The sequence below is a fragment of the Salmo salar genome, chromosome 16, assembly GCF_965601325.2.
Source record: "Salmo salar chromosome 16, fSalSal1, whole genome shotgun sequence".
Taxonomy (NCBI): domain Eukaryota; kingdom Metazoa; phylum Chordata; class Actinopteri; order Salmoniformes; family Salmonidae; genus Salmo; species Salmo salar.
The window spans coordinates 13,548,073-13,569,674 of NC_138306.1; the positions used below are offsets into that span (position 1 = coordinate 13,548,073).

A 21,602-nucleotide genomic window follows, 5' to 3' on the forward strand; every position below is an offset into this window, starting at 1 on the left:
AACAAAAGTTTATCTCAATACTTTGTTATATACCCTTTGTTGGCAATGACACAGGTCAAACGTTTTCTGTAAGTCTTCACAAGGTTTTCACACACTGTTGCTGGTATTTTGGCCCATTCCTCCATGCAGATCTCCTCTAGAGCAGTGATGTTTTGGGGCTGTCGCTGGGCAACACGGACTTTCAACTCCCTGCAAAGATTTTCTATGGGGTTGAGATCTGGAGACTGGCTAGGCCACTCCAGGACCTTGAAATGCTTCTTACGAAGCCACTCCTTCGTTGCCCGGACGGTGTGTTTGGGATCATTGTCATGCTGAAAGACCCAGCCACGTTTCATCTTCAATGCCCTTGCTGATGGAAGGAGGTTTTCACTCAAAATCTCATGATACATGGCCCCATTCATTCTTTCCTTAACACGGATCAGTCGTCCTGGTCCCTTTGCAGAAAAACAGCCCCAAAGCATGATGTTTCCACCCCCATGCTTCACAGTAGGTATGGTGTTCTTTGGATGCAACTCAGCATTCTTTGTCCTCCAAACACAACGAGTTGAGTTTTTACCAAAAAGTTCTATTTTGGTTTCATTTGACCATATGACATTCTCCCAATCCTCTTCTGGATCATCCAAATGCTCTCTAGCAAACTTCAGACGGGCCTGGACATGTACTGGCTTAAGCAGGGGGACACGTCTGGCACTGCAGGATTTGAGTCCCTGGCGGCGTAGTGTGTTACTGATGGTAGGCTTTGTTACTTTGGTCCCAGCTCTCTGCAGGTCATTCACTAGGTCCCCCCGTGTGGTTCTGGGATTTTTGCTCACCGTTCTTGTGATCATTTTGACCCCACAGGGTGAGATCTTGCGTGGAGCCCCAGATCGAGGGAGATTATCAGTGGTCTTGTATGTCTTCCATTTCCTAATAATTGCTCCCACAGTTGATTTCTTCAAACCAAGCTGCTTACCTATTGCAGATTCAGTCTTCCCAGCCTGGTGCAGGTCTACAATTTTGTTTCTGGTGTCCTTTGACAGCTCTTTGGTCTTGGCCATAGTGGAGTTTGGAGTGTGACTGTTTGAGGTTGTGGACAGGTGTCTTTTATACTGATAACAAGTTCAAACAGGTGCCATTAATACAGGTAACGAGTGGAGGACAGAGGAGCCTCTTAAAGAAGAAGTTACAGGTCTGTGAGAGCCAGAAATCTTGCTTGTTTGTAGGTGACCAAATACTTATTTTCCACCATAATTTTCAAATAAATTCATAAAAAATCCTACAATGTGATTTTATGGATTTTTTTTCTTCTCATTTTGTCTGTCATAGTTGACGTGTACCTATGATGAAAATTACAGGCCTCTCTCATCTTTTTAAGTGGGAGAACGTGCACAATTGGTGGCTGACTAAATACTTTTTTGCCCCACTGTATAGTTTAAGTCCAACTAATTTAGAGTGTCACAGAAATGTGGTTTTTCCTTTAGTCAAATCAACCACGCTCAGTATCCACGACTAGCTTTGCTAAAGGATATTATGTAGTTTGGAATGTAGTTTGGAACCAATAGAGAATGTTTGTAATGTTAGAATGCGCTGGAGTTTTGACGTAACATGCACACTGTAAATCTCATGATTGATTGAGTTCTTTTTTCATTAGGCAGGCACTGATATTATTTATAATGTGCGTAGCTTTGGTTAGCCTCAGGCGTCACTGGTATACAGTATCTACTATGGCTTGAGTAGCCTCAGACAACATTATACCATGATGTCCTTTTACCTGCAGATCTGCTGTTACAAATGTATTCCCCTGGTTGATAAAACAGAGCCTATACCCTGACATGATTAAATAGTCTGTGATTTATGTTTGACTAATGTAATCTCTTGTCAAGTAATATCTAACATAAATTCTGAATTATGGATGATTTATCACTTGGCACCGCAGAAAACATCCTCCAGCACCCAAACATGACAAATTACCCTTATCTGATGAGCCAGAGTAAACTTACGCTAGATGCTTTTGCTGTTGCCGCAGTGATGTTATTAAAAGGAAATATTTAATCACACAGTATTTTTCCAGGCCTGAGGCAGAGAAAGAAAGACAAGTCTTGTTGGTCATATGACTCCTGTCTCATTTTGTTAGACATTGATTAATAAAATACAGGACAGAGCTGCATGTGTATAAATGCTAGCCTCCGAAACGATTAGAGACCAGCCCAATTGACGAGGCAAATCACTAAATGACAGCAGACAGTTTGATCATGACATCTTTTCCACATATGATTTTTCCATAGAGACCGGTGAGAGGCATTGAGATGTACTTATTAACAAATGTGAAATTAAATGGAGAAAAGCTGGTCACAGTTAGCAGTCTAGGTCAGACAGAAGACAGATTACAGTCAAAATTATGTTTATGCTTAAGAACTAACCTTGCACTCAGACTCAAATGAAAAAAACATAACAACCTAAACCAATGTTATGTAATAGTCCCATTTTCCTATTTTTGAAATACAAAAATACATTAAAGACAACCCACACGCATGCAAGCACAGGCACATAGTCTGAATATCTTGCATCCCAGGGATTACGTAAAATCGCGTACATCCTATAAGAGATGTCATTATAATTCCACAGTGAATTGAAAATACATCACACAATATCCAGACCCACACACTGGGGAGCAAGGCCCACCCAATAATTATATGTATTTTTACCTAAACATGCAAACACCATCAGATAGAATTCATAGCAAGCAGTGCACTGGAATGACATTCAGATGAACTGGAATGACAATTCACTCTCATGGGATGGGTGGCCAAAAATAACTAAATGAAAGTCACATCCCCAACAAGCCACGAATATGACATGGCATTGTGTGATCAATAGCATGAGATTAGCTATAAAACTGCAAATGTTCCCCTCTACCCTATAGCAAAATGTGTAGAATTGCAGGAAGTTAGCAGTTCCCACCAACAGATTTGGGCTACGCTACTGGCTCAAGGAGTCTGGAATCATATATGTCATATTGATTGTGTTTATAAAGCGTGGCAGGTAGCATAGCGGTTAAGAGTGTTGGGCCAGTAACCAAAATATTGCTGGTTCGAATCCCCGAGCCGACTAGGTGAAGAGTCTCTCTGTGCCCTTGAGCAAGACACTTAACGCTAATTGCTCAGAGTGTCTGCTAACTGACTAAAATGTTTAATGTAAATATATATTTCCTGACTTGCTGTGCCTTATTTAGTCAATGTCATTTAACCTGGTTTAGTACTCCCATGCACTCCTCCATTTTCCAATTTGCACTCCCTCATTTGACTTACCGCACAGTAGTAATGTGTAAATGATGCCAAGCACTGTAGATGAGAGACACAGATGAATGTCATTGTTGATATCAAAGAAATCTATTTTCCATGTAGTATCAGTTCTTATTTTTTTGGAATATGCCAAGTAACAGGAGATACTTTTTAACCTAACTTGGAAAGTCAGTGATATGTAATGCTTTTCAACCAGCTCATATACTGTAATGTTACATACATATCTTATTAATTTGTGTGAAATCAAGCAGCCTCTATCAACCCATACATAGGATTAGGGGGAGGTATAGTACACTGGTAATCTGTCTATAATGAAATAGGCAGGACACGGGATCGCCAGGAAGTTTGACCAATTAAGAACAATGACCTTTTGCCAAAGTATAATTTAAGGATTAAAGTTATAAAAATTCAAAACAAGTATCTACCATGATTTGCATTGAAATAATCATTGTAAGGGCAGTTTATTTGAACATCAGGATGTAAAGGATTGAACTATTAGAAGGTAGGAGTAGTTCTCATATAAAGGCTATATTCATGCAAATGCATGCATGCATGCAACTCTTATACAGTGCTTCAGAAAGTATTCATACCCCTTGACCTATTCCACATTTGTGACTCGTTTCAGGTAACTAGGCATATTTCGCACTTCACTACTTCACAGTAGAGGAATTTCATCGTAATTTAAAAACAATCAAAATGCATTTTCTGGCAGAAATGCCTTCTGGAATAAACTTGTGTGCCATCTGTAAATACGAATAAAACAATACAATTACGAGCCTAATTGGTTTAGCCACGAAAAAAGATAGTAACCTTCCCGCTAGCCATAATTGGCTGGGATAATGGATGTGCTGGACATGCCTAGAGATGAGTTCTGATTGGTCTGCCATGTAGCATGCTTCTGTCTATTCCACAAGCTGCTCAGTATGTCTAGGTAATCCTTTCTAACGTGGCTTTTTTTTAAAGATATCTCGAACTTCAACAAAGTTTAAAAAATTTTAACCTTTGTTTAACTAGGCAAGTCAGTTCAGAACAAATTCTTATTTACAATGACACCCTTGGAACAGTAGGTTAACTGCCTTGTCAGCTCAGGGATTCGATCTTGCAACCTCTCGGTTACTGGCCCAACGCTCTACCCACTAGGCTACCTGCCGCCCCTCAGTGGAATCAGTGGAATGCCCGGTAGAAGCAGAGTTCGATAGCTAAGGATATGGAGAAAATTATCTCGTTTGATTGCAAATATTATACGGAGGGAGTCAAAAAGAGAACACCTGTCTCCAGATTACATCTTCAAACTAAGGGCAAGCATAGCGTCCGTGACAGGGAGGGAGAAGCGTTAATCCATGTATACAGGTAAGAGGGTCTAGCTAGCTACATTTTCAGATATTATATATTTCTCATTTTGTCAAAGTCGTTTTCATTGCAAGTTAAAGCATACTGTTAGCTAGCTAGCTAACATTACGTGTATGATCTGTGTAGTAATACTATTCGTATCTCAGAAATCGATTTTGCAATTCTAGTTAAAGCCTAATGTTAACTAGCTAGCTAACATTGAACCTAGTTGGATAAATTGAGTTACCTGCAGTTTCGGTATGAGTTGGGATTATGGTTCATTGTTTAGCTAGCTAGCTACATGTCTAAACAAACGACTCCACTATGCAAGTAATCATTTCACTGTATCGTTTACACTTTCTGTATCCTGTGCATTTGACAACTAAACATTGGTTTTATTTGATATAGTGTGTGTTTACCAGAGACTAATGTGAAGAACATGACCTGCACCAAAGTCAAATTAGGATATAACGTTAGGTCAACGAGGCAGTGTCCAAGTTCTAAAATTCTCCGGTAGAATGCCCTGCATTTTATTTCGTCACACTCACAACCGCTATTTTCTGTAATTAGATCGCCATTAACTTGTAAATAATGATCTTGTTGTGAATTCATTTTCCTGTGATAATTGTAAAGAATTAGCTGAAGTTAAGACGTTGTCAGCTATGATATGGTCATTATTTGAACTGACTATCGAGCTAACTTAACATTAGCTGGCTAGCTAACAAGCTAGAAACGAACCAAAACATTGTTTAGAAAGTTTATTTCAGTTGCCTGGTTTAGTAGATTGACATATCCTTAATTCATTTTTAAACGGTTGGGTTTGTTGGTGTCAAATTACACCAGTTATGCTATTTTTGACCACCAGGCTGCTGATATCATGCAGATTGTCGTTTTTGTGCTTTGTTGTCTGCACCATGCACAGTATATAGTGTACTTCATTCCACACTGTTTGAACTAAGAGATTAAAAAGGTCTGCCACAAGGTTATGTGGGTAATTGTTTCCTGTAATGATTGTATAATACACCCTCCGAACTGCACGGTTGCAGCACAACAGAAGACCACACCATCATCTCCCAAAGCCCAGTCTCATTCTCCAGACAGTCACCCAGAATTGCTTTTAAACTCCAATATGACAGCGTTTATTCTTTATTACACACTCTCCCAGAGGCTCCCAGCTCATTTAACATTATTACGATTTGACAATATTTCTCCCGCTGCCGTGCAATAGATCCCTTGGCAAAGTCACTAGGTTTTGATTGTGCTCGGGCATCAGATGGGAGCGGCAATGGCGGAGGCAGAAGTATGCTGGGTACGTTGGGTCCTCGGAGTGCCACATGCTGGCAAGACAGCTGAGTCAGGGGAGCTGCTCTGCCTGCCTGCCTCTGAGCATGATGTGATGGGGGAGAGCAGTGTGGTTATGGGGGCTCATGGCCCTGCCTCTCAATTCCTCTCCGCTTGCGGGAGTGACTGGCCTGACTGGCACCTCACTGAATTCAAATCAATTACAGCCCAGACTTCTCTGTAGGTGGATATAGACAAACAGACAGGGCTTCACAGGAGGTCAGCCTAGGGTCAACATGACAAATAATTAAAAGATCAACCTTTTAGGGAAAAAGATAAGAGTGCCTTGATTCTGGGGAGGTAAGAGCAAAGATAAAAGTGAAGACAAAGTCTAAGATATATTCTTTGTCAGAGTGCTATTTATCAGAGAAACTTTAGGTAGGCTACTTACTACAAAAACAAAGTATGTAAAAAAAAATAGCTACTGTTTATCTTTCTCTAAAAATGGCGACACGCTTTGTGTCATTGAGCTCACATTCAGCAATAATGAGTAAAAAGTAAAGGCTGTGTAAGGACTATTTTACCAAGAAGGAGAGTGATGGAGTGCTGCATCAGATGACCTGGCCTCCACATTCCTCCGACCTCAACCAAATTGAGATGGTTTGAGATGAGTCGGACCGCAGAGTGAAGGAAAAGCAGCCAACAAGTGCTCAGCATATGTGGGAACTCCTTCAAGACTGTTGGAAAAGCATTCCAGGTGAAGCTGGTGGAGAGAATGCCAAGAGTGTGCAAAGCTGTCATCAAGGCAAAGGGTGGCTATTTTAAGAGTCTCAAATATAAAATATATTTTGATTTGTTGGTTACTACATGATTCAATGTGTGTTATTTCATAGTTTTGATGTCTTCACTATTATTCTACAATGTAGAAAATAGTCAAAATAAAGAAAAACTCTTGAATGAGTAGGTGTTCTAAAACTTTTGACTGGTAGTGTAAGTATTTAGACTCTTTGCCATGAGACTCAAAATTGAGCTCAGGTGCATCCTGTTTCCATTGATCATCCTTGAGATGTTACTACAGCTTGATTGGAGTCCACCTGTGGTAAATTCAATTGATTGGACATGATTTGTAAAGGCACATACCTGTCTATATAAAGGCCCCACAGTTGTCAGAGCAAAAAACCAAGCCATGAGGTCAAAGGAATTGTCCGTAGAGCTCTGAGACAGGATTGTGTTGAAGCACAGATCTGGGGAAGGGTACCGAAACGTTTCTGCAGCATTGAAGGTCCGCAAGAACACAGTGGTCTCCATCATTCTTAAATGGAAGAGGTTTGGAACCACCAAGACTCTTCCTAGAGGTGGCTGCCCGGCCAACGTAAGCAATCGGGGGAGAAGGGCCTTGGTCATGGAGGTGACCAAGAACCCGATGGTCACTCTGACAAAGCTCCAGAGTTTCTCTGTGGAGATGGGAGAACCTTCCAGAAGGACAACCATCTCTGCAGCACTCCACCAATCAGGCCTTTATGGTACAGTGGCCAGACGGAAGCCACTCCTCAATAACAGGCACGTGCCAGCCCGCTTGGAGTTTGCCAAAAGGCACCTAAAGACTCTCAGACTGTGAGAAACAAGATTCTCTGGTCTGATGAAACCAAGATTGAACTCTTTGGCCTGAATGCCAAGCGTCACGTCTGGAGGAAACCTGGCACCGTCCCTATGGTGAAGCATGGTGGTGGCAGCATCATGGTGCGGGGATGTTTTTCAGAGGCAGGGACTGGGAAACTAGTCAGGATCAAGGCAAAGTTGAACAGAGCAAAATACAGAGAGATCCTTGATGAAAACCTGCTCCAGAGCACTCAGGACATCAGACTTGACCTCAGTCCAACAGGACAACGACCCTAAGCACACAGTCAAGACAACGCAGGAGTGGCATCGGGACAAGTCTCTGAATGTCCTTGAGTGGCCCAGCCAACTCTCAACGGAAATGTTGTTCATGAAAACAACCGTAGTTAAATCCAAACAGATTTGATAAATAGACCCGGCTGTGATCTAGTCTTCCCTACAGTCTTGTATGTAATTGAAGTGGTAATGTGTATATGTTGAAGGAGAGAGTGTGTTATTAAAGGGGGGGGGGGGGGGGGGGGGTGAAAAGCCAGTGGGAGGCCGGAAGGATAATCTGAAAACAAAACAAATATTTATTTAATGGTTGCCAAATACAGTCAGCTCAAAGTATTGGGACAGTGACACCTTTTTTGTTGTTTTGGCTCTGTATAACAGCAATTTAGTGACCCCTTTTTGTTGTTTTGGCTCTGTATAACAGCAATTTGGATTTGAAATGATACAATGACGATGAGGTTAAAGTGCAGACTGTCAGCTTTATTTGAGAGTATTTTCATTGATATCGCATGGACCGTTTAGAAATTACAGTACTTTTTGTTCGTGGTCCCCCCATTTTAGGGGACCAAAAGTATTGGCACAAATTCACTTTAAAGGAGTGAAAAGTTTAGTATTTGGTCCCTTATTCCTAGCACATAATGATTACATCAAGCTTATAACTCTACAGACTTGTTGGATGCATTTGCTGCTTGTTTTGGTTGTGTTTCAGATTACTTTGTGCCTAATAGAAATTAATGGTAAATAATGTATTGTGTTATTTTGGAGTCAGTTTTATTCTAAATAATAATAGAATATGTTTAAAAAAATTCTACATTAATATGGATGCTCCCATGATTACAGATAACTTTGAATGAATTGTGAGTAATGATGAGTAAGAAAGTTACAGACTCACAAATATCATACCCCCCCCAAATAATGCTAAAAATAACCTCCCCTGTTATTGTAATGGTGAGAGGTTAGTATGTCATAGGAGTATGATATTTGTGCTTGTATTTCACAGCCGGTTTGGGTTTGCACCTCGCACCCTTTTTTCTGTCTCGCTTCTTCTCGCCATCAGTCATCTTCCTCGCCCGGTCCTCCGACATGAATTCCATCTCTGTGTGGGACTTCAGGAAACTCAGTATCGATCCGCCAGCCGCTGCGATGCCACACGTCCGCTAGCTCCGAAGCCCTCGCTCGACTACCGTTCAGTTCAATCACTGTTGAACTGGATTGGCTCATTTACTTTTTAAAACAAGATTGAAGCTTACAAATCTGTGTAGGGTGTGTGACAAACGATAGCCTGTGGTGTTCCCATCAATCTGCTCTTTGAGCTTGTTTATTTTCGGGAAAGTGATTTACAAAAGTAAACCTTCAATAGTGAACGTAAAAGCAATATGCTGGCTACTGTTGATAGTCTCAACAACAAAAAGCTACAAAGAGACCCTGTAGCCACGTCAGTATCTCTTTTCTCAAAATGACTTGTTTTCTATAGAAATCCACAAAGAGAAGGAGGCTTTCCGGGTTTTGCGGAACCATCAGTCAACCATAAATAATGTATTTTTTATGCATGCACGCGGGGCGCGTCCCAAAAAGATGATAATAATAGGCTACATGTAACACCACAGATCTCTACCACCCTGTTTTTCCTTTGATTTCAGACACCGCACTGTCTCACAGAGCAGCATCAACCCCTGCTTAGTTATACATCAAACGGGTGTGTTTGCTACTGGGCCTTTTCAGCAGCAGGTGACAATGCAGCTACGTTAGCCTACCTGCTCCCCCAGACTGGCCAGCTCAGCTGAGCTACTGTGTATGATTCACGAGAGGGATCCTCTTGTGGAAAAAAACAGCCGTTATAAAATAACAGACACATCTGGTCCCAAGATGCCCACTTTCACAGCTCTCAACTTTGGAAAGTGTTTTAGATTTCATAAGAGAGGAATTAACCCGGTTGGGTATCTTTCTGTGTTCTCCATGCAGTTTTCTCTAATTTGACCAAACTAATGCATCTTTCTCTCTGTGTGTTTGTCATCCACAGGGTGATGAAGTTCTGACGGTGATAAAAACCAAGGCGCAGTGGCCAGCATGGCAGCCCCTGAATGTGTGAGTACACTGTGATGTACAAGAGTACCCTCACTTTTCACAGGATTTCAAATGTTAGTTGTCTGTCTAAAAACGATGAAATTACTTGTAGAGATTATCATTTGATAATCATTCATTGAGAATTTAGATGAAAACAGAATTTCTCATAGAAAACAGGCTAAGGAGGAGATAATCACCCAGCGTTAATTCAATAGCTACCTGCCTGGCCTGCGGGTGTTTTCATTTTTCATGAGGTATTTTGTTTGCAAAAGAAAGACTCCTGTTTTGATGAGAGATGTGTTTCCTCTGGGTGTTTCTGTGATTAGGGTTATAGACTCCCTCCAGTTCCAATATGCTAAGACGTTACATTTACCTATTTTAACATCAGCCAACCAATTAAGCCAGGCAATTTTCTCTCTTTAGATGAGGCTGTTTGGAGAAGTCAGATACATTTGTTTTATGTAAAGGGGGATCAGAACAACATAGATGTCTCAAAGGGAAGGAGATTGTTTAAAAAGACTGATGTGCATGTGGAATAAGTCTAAATAAGGCACAGCGAAGTGTAGGTTGTTGTTTCCATACTTCTTTAATCATCTCACAGGAACTGCTTGAATTAGATCAGTTGTATCTAGTTGAGCAGTATTACACTCCCACATCGTGTTATTTTACAGAAATGTACAGAGTTTTGTTGTTTATCACCTAATTAACATGACAAGGAGAAATATGATATAAGTATCGCTTCACACGTCAGTAACTATTCAGATGTTACTGGATGTTATTCTCCTCTTAGTATTTGTGTTGTGGCAATTAACACATAAATAGAGTCCCAAAAAAGCACCCTATCCCTATATAGTGCACTACTTTTCACCAGGGCCTATAGGGCTCTGGTTAAAAGAAGTGCACTATATAGGGAATAGGGGGCCATTTGGGACAGAACTGTCTATTTGCCTCCACGCACATTCACCAGCATTAACATTTCCAACGTAACATCTATCTCATGAACACATATTTTTTGTGTTCTAGTGATACAACATTATTCTCTCTAAGTTCTAAATAGAAACAAGTAATTATTTATTAATATGTTGAGCTGTTATGAACGAAACGTGTTATACGTTTTTGTTTGGACAGTATGTAGCTCATTTAAACACTTAAAGCAGATAATTGGTGTGGTATGTGATGCATTAAAATGAAACCCAAGCTGTCTTCACCAGTCTTTAACATTATGTCATTGTGTGTTGATCAATCAGATCAGTCTGCACATTGAGGAGCATACGATGCATGTCTGTATCTGTTTGTCTATTCAGGCGGGCAGCTCCCTCGGCTGAGTTCTCAGTGGACCGTACACGTCACCTCATGTCCTTTCTGAGCATGCTGGGGCCCAGCCCTGACTGGAACGTGGGGCTGTCTGCAGAGGACCTCTGCACCAAGGAGTGTGGCTGGGTCCAGAGGCTGGACCAAGACCTCATCCCTTGGGACGCAGGCACCGACAACGGGGTCACCTACGAGGTGAGGCCCTGGGGCCCCCAGACATGGGGGTCAATATGTAGTAAATGGCTCTGGTTTCAGTTATCAAGTAAAAATACTTCTGCCATTCTAACTTCCATAACCAGGCCTCTGTATTTTGCCATAAATCTGTAACGAAAGCAGTTGATCTACTTTCATTAATAGTGCAGGAGCGTTGCTTTTTTATTTTTGACTTATGAATATACAAATCATCCAGCCTCGGCTGAAAAACGCATAAACAGATTCAGCGAAAACACACTGTAAACATGAAACAGCACATGCACTGTGTTGTCGTTTTATTGAGGCGGACATATTTACCCAAGTGGCTGCCTCACTGACTAGTCTTGTGTCGCTACACTGTAAATATGTACCCAACAAATCCTGCGCTGGAATTTATAGTTAATTTTCTGCTGGCTTGAAAGATACTGGGAAAAGAAAAGGAAAGACACTGCCATCTATAGGCCAGAAAAGACACTGAAGATACAGTATATCCAGACTTCAATGCATACCCACACACATAGCATAATCATACACACTCTGTAAATAGCCTTTATACTTTCTATGCGAAGAAAGCGGATGAATCATGCATTCATATACTCCATATGTTGGCTGCATCACCAATTAATAGATCAGCCAAAAGTGAACTAAAACTAGATTCCCTGGAGTTAAAGTAGAAAGGGACTCAATAGCTTTTGTAGTTTTCTCTTCAACTGTTTTGGAACGGCAGCATGAAAGGTGATTCACAAAGCACCTAGCAGGAAACAACGTCATAAATCACTCATAAAAGGAATATTACACAGCCGATCAATTATGCATATTAAGATCAAACACAGAAGCCCCTAACAGATGGCAGCTGAACATGACGAGGTGCTCGCTCTCAGCCCTGTGCCCATACTGTTTCACTAGCTCCCTTCCCTGTGCCCATACTACATATTACATTACATTTGAGTCATTTAGCAGACACTCTTATCCAGAGCGACTCACAGTTAGTGCATTCATCTTCAGCCTAAAAGCACCAAAATACAGTTTTCAACCCCTAAAAGCAACAACAGGGGTCATTTTTGGATGTGATGGAAAAATACACTTTCTGTCAAACAGTAACCCTTTTTGATTTTATTAACCTTTTGTAACACAAGTTCTTTAAATTCCACATATTCAAAATACACCGTCTTTTAAATGTTTTGAAAATATATTTTGATACATCTCATCCATAGCCACTTGTTATGAACATTTGTCTGTTATTCAAAGTGTTGTGTTTCTGTCGTACTCAGAGGCTGATAATTTGACGATTGAGCTAATCTGACATACCGGTATGACCTAAAATGGCCACAGATAAGGTCGATTTAGGCGATATGGGTGCCGGTGACATCAGACTTTTAGCTCTAGTTTAAATTTCATCTAAAAGATGAGACTCTCGACTTGGTGTAGAGACATTGACTGGAACCTAAATATGTATTTACATTTTTGAGATATTTTTGAGTTACCGGGGCTGCCACGCCCCCCAGAGGCCAAATCTGGGGTGGATCCATATCAATCTATTTTCAGGGTACATACTGTACATCTATCTACCTCTGTACCAAATGTTGTGATTTCATTGCAAAGTTTACTATTGATTTCGCATTTACATCTTAGGTTTGCTCAACAAGTATACAAAAGAGATATTTCAGGCTTTTTAAGACTGAGAGGTCTTATTTAAGACACTATACCCCATGTTACAGTTACTGCCAGCCCTGTGCACATACTGCCCTGTGTTACACTTAAAAGTCCAATAAAGCCGGGGTTTTTTTAAATCTCAATATCAAATCATTTCTGGGTAACAATGAAGTACCTTAAAATGGTAAAAAAAAATAAAAAAAATAGCTTCTTAGGAAAAGGCAATTTCTCAAGCAAGAGTTTGACTGTCTGGGAGTAGTCCAAGTGGGGAGTGGGAAACTGAAAATGTGCTGTTATTGGCAGAGAGGTTTGAAACTCTCTTTCTTATTGTTCTTAACTAATTTGCTGCTAGGTGATGTCACCATGTAAGACCAAAACTCCAAACCAAAACTTTCAGGCAGTCTTTTCAAACAGTTCTTGCACTAAAAGGGCATGATCAGTTTTCACAATTTTACAGTATTATTAGTGTGGATATACAGTGGGGAGAACAAGTATTTGATACACTGCCGATTTTGCAGGTTTTCCTATTTACAAAGCATGTAGAGGTCTGTAATTTTTATCATAGGTACACTTAAACTGTGAGAGACGGAATCTAAAACAAAAATCCAGAAAATCACATTGTATGATTTTGAAGTAATTAATTTGCATTTTAGTAGGTGTGTCCAAACTTTTGACTGGTACTATGTGTGTATATATATATATATATATATATATATATACACTGCTCAAAAAAATAAAGGGAACACTAAAATAACCCATGGGTTGATAAATTGGATTTCCATTGATTATTTTTGTGTGATTTTGTTGTCAGCACATTCAACTATGTAAAGAAAAAAGTATTTAATAAGATTATTTCTTTCATTCAGATCTAGGATGTGTTGTTTAAGTGTTCCCTTTATTTTTTTGAGCAGTATATATATATTATATATATATATATATATATAAAACTCAGCAAAAAATGAAACGTCCTCTCACTGTCAACCTCGTTTATTTTCAGCAAACTTAACATGTTGTCACGATTCCTACCGACGGTGGCGCCCCCTCCTGCTCGGGTGGCGCTCGGCGGTCGTCGTCACCGGCCTATTAGCTACCACCGATTCCCTTTTTGTTTTTCCCTTTTTTAATGTTTTCTCACCTGCCCTGAGTTAGTCATTAAGAGGGCTATTTAGTTCAGCTGGCCCGCTCCCTATTGTGCGGGATTGTCTTTCTGTGTGTCGACTGCGTTTTGTTCGACTGTGCTTGTCGAGTGTATTTTCCCTGTTGTTGGGAAACCTTTTATTTTGTGCTTGTGGTTTATTAAAATTACCACACAGTGTTCGCTGCTTCCTGCGCTTCTTTCCGCCACACAACAGACAAGCCGTTACAGAATCCCGCACCACAAAGAGCATGGAATCAGCTGGAGCAGCGGGCACTCCACTACCCTCGATGGAGGAACGTGTCCTTCATAATACATCGGTCCTGCATTGCATCGGATCCGCCATGGACCAGATGATGGAGAGGATGGACCGATGGGAGAGGAGTGGTATCCTCTCTCCACCTTCACCCCCCCCCCCCCCCCCCCCCCGATACACCCATCTCCTACGACGTCTGGCTCTGGCGCGCTTCGCCTGGCACTCCCGAGGGAGTACGATGGGACGGCGGCTGGGTGCAAGGGGTTTCTTCTCCAGTTAGAGTTGTAACTGGCCACCGTCAGACCTGCTCCTACAGGAGAGGACAGCGTGAGTGCCCTCGTTTCCTGCCTGACGGGCCGAGCTTTGGAGTGGGCTAATGTGGTCTGGAACGCTCCAGACTCGGCGAGGGACCACTACCCAGAGTTCACCCGCCGCTTTCGGGCTGTTTTCGACCACCCCCCTGAAGGTAGAGCGGCGGGTGAACGGCTGTTCCACCTCAGGCAGGAGACGAGGAGCGCTCAAGACTTCCCGCTGGAGTTTAGGACCTTGGCTGCTGGCGCGGGGTAGAATGACAGGGCCCTCATAGACCCCTACCGGTGTAGTCTCGGAGCGGACGTCCGCAGGGAGCTGGCCTGTAGGGACACCAATCTATCCCTGGACGAACTCATTGATATGTCCATACGGTTGGACAATTTGCTGGCTACCCGTGGGCGTTCGGAGAGGGTCCTGCCCGTTCCACCCCCGTGCACCCCCGCCCCTACCCCTATGGAGGTAGGGGGGGCCATGCCAAGGGGCACCGGAGGAGGTGGCTCCTCCTGCACCAGCTGTGGTCGGAGAGGACACACGGCCGACCGGTGCTGGAGGAGCCAGTCTGGGAGTCGAGAAGGCAGGCAGAACACTTCTCGGTCACCTCAGGTGAGTCAGCACCAGATTCGCCCAGAACCCCCTGTTGGTCATGTGTTTTTGCCTGTTTCATTTTCAAAAAAATGTCCCTCTTCCCAGTATAGGGCGCTAGTCGATTCAGGCCCAGCTGGGAACTTTATGGACCGTGGACTTGCCATTAAGCTGGGCATTCCACGGGTGCCGATAGATTCCCCCTTCCCCGTGCACTCCTTAGATAGCCGACCATTAGGGTCAGGGCTAGTCAGGGAGTCTACGGTGCCGCTGGACATGGTAACGCTGGGGAATCATAAGGAAAGCATTAACTTTTTTCTTATTGATTCACCTGCGTTTACGGTGGTGCTGGGGGTCCCCTGGCTGGCTGGTCACAATCCCCTCATTTCGTGGAAACAGGGGGTTCTCCAGGGGTGGTCGGAGGAGTGTTCAGGGAGGTGTCTAGGAGTTTCCATAGGTGCCACGTCGGTGGAGAGTCCAGACCAGGTGTCCACCGTGCGCATTCCCCCTGAATACGCTGATTTGGCGATCGCTTTTTGTAAAAAGAGAGCGACTAAATTACCACCTCATCGACAAGGGGATTGTGCGATAGATCTCCAGGTTAACGCTGCGCTTCCCAGGAGTCACGTGTACCCCTTGTCACAAGAGGAGACGGCGGCTATGGAGACATACGTCACGGAATCCTTGGGACAGGGGTACATTCGGCCCTCCATCTCACCCGCTTCCTCGAGTTTCTTTTTTGTGAAGAAAAAGGAGGGAGGTCTGCGTCCGTGCATTGATTATAGAGGTCTAAACGCGATCACGGTGGGGTTTAGTTACCCACTACCTCTTATCGCTACAGCAGTGGAATCATTTCACGGAGCACAGTTCTTCACAATATTGGATCTCAGGAGCGCGTATAACCTGGTGCGTATCAAGAAGGGAGATGAGTGGAAAACCGCCTTTAGTACCACATCAGGCCATTATGAGTACCTCGTCATGCCGTATGGGTTGAAAAATGCTCCAGCCGTCTTTCAATCCTTTGTTGACGAGATTCTTAGGGACCTGCACGGGCAGGGCGTGATTGTCTATATCGATGACATTCTGATATATTCCGCCACCCGCTCCGCGCATGTGTCCCTGGTGCGCAAGGTGCTTGGTAGACTGCTGGAGCATGACCTATACGTTAAGGCTGAGAAGTGTGAGTTTTTCAAACGAGCCGTCTCCTTTCTGGGTTATCGCATTTCCACCACGGGGGTGGTGATGGAGTGTGACTGCGTTAAGGCCGTGCGTAATTGGCCGACTCCAACCACGGTGAAGGAAGTGCAGCGGTTCTTGGGCTTTGCCAACTACTACCGGAGGTTTATCCGGGGGTTTGGCCAGGTAGCGGCTCCCATTACCTCACTGCTGAAGGGGGGGCCGGCGCGTTTGAGATGGTCGACGGAGGCGAACGGAGCCTTCAAGAAGTTGAAGACACTGTGCGCCCGTGTTGGTGCACCCGGACCCGTCTTTAGCGTTCGTAGTAGAGGTGGACGCATCCGAGGCTGGGGTGGGTGCCGTGCTATCACAGCGCTCGGGTGCGCCACCGAAACTCCGCCCCTGCGCTTTCTTCTCAAGGAAGCTCAGTTCGGCGGAGCGTAACTACGATGTGGGGGACAGGGAGTTGCTAGCGGTAGTCAAAGCCTTGAGGGTGTGGCGACACTGGCTTGAGGGGGCTAAGCACCCCTTTCTCATCTGGACCGACCACCGAAACCTGGAGTACATCTGGGCAGCGAGGAGACTGAATCCACGTCAGGCAAGGTGGGCCATGTTCTTCGCCCGGTTTAGGTTTACCATCTCATATAGACCGGGTTCCCTTAATACTAAAGCCGACGCGCTGTCCCGTCTGTATGACACGGATGACCGATCCATCGATCCAACTCCCATCATTCCAGCGTCTAGGCTGGTGGCACCAGTGGTGTGGGAGGTGGACGCGGACATCGAGCGGGCACTCGTGTTGGAACCTGCGCCTGCGCAGGTGCCCGTGGGGCGCATGTATGTGCCGCTCGATGTTCACGATCGGTTGATTCGGTGGGCGCACACGCTACCTGCGGCGGGTCATCCTGGTGTAGAGAGGACAGTGCGGAGTCTAAGGGGGAAGTATTGGTAGCCCACCTTGGCTAAGGACGTGAGGTCATATGTCTCTTCCTGTTCGGTGTGTGCCCAGAGTAAGGCTCCTAGGCATTTACCGAGAGGGAAGTTACAGCCCCTCCCCGTTCCACAACGGCCATAGTCGCACCTGTCTATCGACTTCCTGACAGATCTTCCCCCCTCTCAGGGGAACACTGCGATTCTGGTGGTTGTGGATCGGTTTTCTAAGTCCTGCCGTCTCCTCCCCTTGCCCGGTCTCCCTACGGCCCTGCAGACTGCGGAGGCCCTATTTACCCACGTCTTCCGGCACTACGGGGTGCCGGAGGATATTGTCTCTGATCGGGGTTCCCAGTTCACATCCAGGGTCTGGAAGGCGTTTATGGAGCGGCTGGGGGTCTCGGTCAGTTTAACCTCCGGTTATCACCCCGAGAGCAATGGGCAGGCGGAGAGGGTGAACCAGGAGGTGGGCAGGTTCCTGAGGTCGTATTGCCGGGACTGGCCAGGGGAGTGGGCGAGGTATATTCCCTGGGCAGAGTTAGCCCAGAACTCACTTCACCACTCCTCTACTAATATGTCACCCTTCCAGTGTGTGTTAGGGTACCAGCCGGTCCTGGCCCCATGGCACCGGAGCCAGACCGAGGCTCCTGCGGTGGAGGACTGGGTTCAGCACTCCAAGGAGACCTGGAAAGCAGTACAGGACTCACTAAAGGAGGCCAGTGCTAGGCAGAAAAGGAGTGCTGACCGCCACCGCAGTGAGGCGCCGGTGTATTCACCGGGTGACAGGGTCTGGCTCTCGACCCGGAACCTGTCCCTCCGTGTGCCCTGCCGGAAGCTGGGGCCGCAGTGTGTGGGGCCCTTCAAAGTCCTGAGGAGGATAAACGAGGTGTGTTATCGGTTGCAACTCCCTTCCTATTACCGTATTAACCCCTCGTTTCATGTGTCTCTCCTCAGGCCGGTGGTGGCTGGTCCCCTACAAGAAGATGAGATGCCGGAGGTCCCTCCACCCCCCCTGGACATCGGGGGGTCCCCGGCGTACAGCGTAAGGGCCATTCTGGACTCGAGACGCCGGGCGGGGGGCCTGCAGTACCTCGTGGACTGGGAGGGGTACGGTCCGGAGGAGAGGTGCTGGGTGCCGGCGGAGGACGTCTTGGACCCATCCATGTTGAAGGAGTTCCACCGCCTCCGTCCGGATCGCCCTGCGCCTCATCCTCCGGGTCGGCCTCGGCGCGCTGCAGGAGCCGCGCGTCAGGAGGGGGGGTACTGTCACGATTCCTACCGACGGTGGCGCCCCCTGCTGCTCGGGTGGCGCTCGGCGGTCGTCGTCACCGGCCTATTAGCTACCACCGATTCCCTTTTTGTTTTTCCCTTTTTTTATGTTTTCTCACCTGCCCTGAGTTAGTCATTAAGAGGGCTATTTAGTTCAGCTGGCTCGCTCCCTATTGTGCGGGATTGTCTTTCTGTGTGTCGACTGCGTTTTGTTCGACTGTGCTTGTCGAGTGTATTTTCCCTGTTGTTGGGAAACCTTTTATTTTGTGCTTGTGGTTTATTAAAATTACCACACAGTGTTCGCTGCTTCCTGCGCTTCTTTCCGCCGCACAACAGACAAGCCGTTACACATGTGTAAATATTTGTGTGAACATAACAAGATTCAACAACTGAGACATAAACTGAACAAGTTCCACAGACATGTGACTAACAGAAATGGAATAATGTGTCCCTGAACAAAGGGGGGGTTAAAATCAAAAGTAACATTCAGTATCTGGTGTGGCCACCAGCTGCATTAAGTACTGCAGTGCATCTCCTCCTCATGGACTGCACCATATTTGCCAGTTCTTGCTGTGAGATGTTACCCCATTCTTCCACCAAGGTGCCTGCATTTCCCCCATTTCTGGGGGGAATGGCCCTAGCCCTCACCCTCCGATCCAACAGGTCCCAGGAGTGCTCAATGGGATCGAGACCCGGGATCTTCGCTGGCCATGGCAGAACACTGACATTCCTGTCTTGCAGGAAATCAAGCACAGAATGAACAGTATGGCTGGTGGCATTGTCATGCTGGAGGGTCATGTCAGGATGAGCCTGCAGGAAGGGTACCACATGAGGGAGGATGATGTCTTCCCTGTAAAGCACAGCATTGAGATTGCCTGCAATGACAACAAGCTCAGTCCGATGATGCTGTGACACACCGCCCCAGACCATGACGGACCCTCCACCTCCAAATCGATTCCGCTCCAGAGTACAGGCCTTGGTGTAACGCTCATTCCTTTGACAATAAACGCAAATTCGACTATCACCCCTGGTGAGACAAAACCGTGACTCGTCGGTAAAGAGCACTTTTTCCAGCCCTGTCTGGTCCAGCGACGGTGGGTTCGTGCCAATTGTTGCCGGTGATGTCTGGTGAGGACCTGCCTTACAACAGGCCTACAAGCCCTCAGTCCAGCCTCTCTCAGCCTATTGCGGACAGTCTGAGCACTGATGGAGGGATTGTGCATTCTTGGTGTACCTTGGGCAGTTGTTGTTGCCATCCTGTACTGTCCCGCAGGTGTGATGTTTGGATGTACCAATCCTGTGCAGGTGTTATTACACATGGTCTGCCACTGCGAGGATGATCAGCTGTCCGCCTTGTCTCCCTGTTGCACAGTCTTAGGCGTCTCATAATACGGACATTGCAATTTATTGCCCTGGCCACATCTGCAGTCCTCATGCCTCCTTGCAGCATGCCTAAGGCACATTCACGCAGATGAGCAGGGACCCTGGGCATCTTTCTTTTGGTGTTTTTCAGAGTCAGTAGAAAGGCCTCTTTAGTGTCCCAAGTTTTCATACCTGTGACCTTAATTGCCTACCGTCTGTAGGCTGTTAGTGTCTTAACGACCGTTCCACAGGTGCATGTTCATTATTTGTTTATGGTTCATTGAACAAGCATGGGAAACAGTGTTGTTTTGATTTTTACGAATTGTCTTTGAAAGACGGTCCTGAATAAGGGACGTTTCTTTTTTGCTGAGTTTATATAGGAAATCATATTTTTGACTGCACTGGGCCTTTAATACCAACTCTGCACCTATACTAACTCCTATTAGAATTACTGTTAGTACTGTTGTACTAACTCCCTTCCGTGGACCTATATTACCCTATCTTACACTTACTCCTAGCCCAATGTCCATATTGTGTCACTCATAGTCCACCCTGTCTCGTACCATTCCAGTCTCCCAACAAGCCAACGATACCCCAGGAGAGGATCCGGCCCCTGACCAGCCTGGACCACCCCCAGAGTCCCTTCTACGACACTGAGGGAGGCCCTATCACAGCCTTGGCCCGGGTGGTGGTGGAAAGGATAGCCAGAAAGGTACCTTCAGCACCTGGCTCATTCATTCCGCTATCTTTGTCTGTGTCTGCTCCCTCTCTCTGAAGATATGTGAATGTTCATGCAACATAACTTTCCTCACAGTCACTATACATGTAATGTTGCTTTGGATACATAGCTCTTTGAATGGGCAGTAGACTGACCAGGTGAATCCAGGTGAAAGCTATGATCCCTTATTGATATAACTTGTTAAATCCACTTAAATCAGTGTAGTTGAAGGGGAGGAGACAGGTTAAAGAAGGATTTTTAAGCCTCGAGACAATTGAGACATGATTTGTGTATGTGTGCCATTCAAAGGGTGAATGGTCAAGACAAAATATTTAAGTGCTTTTGAACGAGGTATGGTCGTAGGTGCCAGGAGCACCGGTTTGAGTGTGTCAAGAACTGCAACGCTCTTTCACGCTCAACAGTTTCCCGTGTGTATCAAGAATGGTCCACCACCCAAAGGACATCCAGCCAACTTGACACAACTGTGGGAAGCATTGGAGTCAATACGGCCAGCATCCCTGTGGAACGCTTTCGACACCTTGTACAGCCTGTGCCCCAATGACTTGAGGCTGTTCTGAGAGCAAAAGGAGGTGCAACTCAATATTAAGAAGGTGTTCCTAATGTTTTGTACACTCAGCGTATATTGCCATAGTGATCATAGCAAGTCTTTGGAAAACACATAGAAAAATGACAATGTGTTTGTCTCCTGACAATTGAAGCAAAGAATTATAAAAAAAAGTCTATCTATCTTTTAAACCGACAACCAGATGTCATATTGACCTAACCTCCATTTTACAGAAGATTGCCAAGAAAATAAATTACACATATTCGGGTGTTTACCCTTGTCTCCGATGAGAATGT

At 45.0% G+C, this 21,602-nt stretch overlaps 1 protein-coding gene across 4 annotated transcripts in view; it reads left to right on the plus strand.

Moving 5' to 3' along the window:
• LOC106573225 (spondin-1) overlaps positions 1–21,602 on the plus strand; it is a 137,595-nt gene that overhangs the window by 104,942 nt on the left and 11,051 nt on the right. For all 4 annotated transcript variants that reach the window (XM_014148063.2, XM_045696944.2, XM_014148064.2 and 1 more), the window contains exons 8-10: positions 9,802–9,866; positions 11,150–11,351; positions 20,595–20,735. In XM_014148063.2, coding sequence (XP_014003538.1) covers positions 9,802–9,866; positions 11,150–11,351; positions 20,595–20,735 — 408 coding nt within the window. The remainder of the gene's footprint in view (positions 1–9,801; positions 9,867–11,149; positions 11,352–20,594; positions 20,736–21,602) is intronic.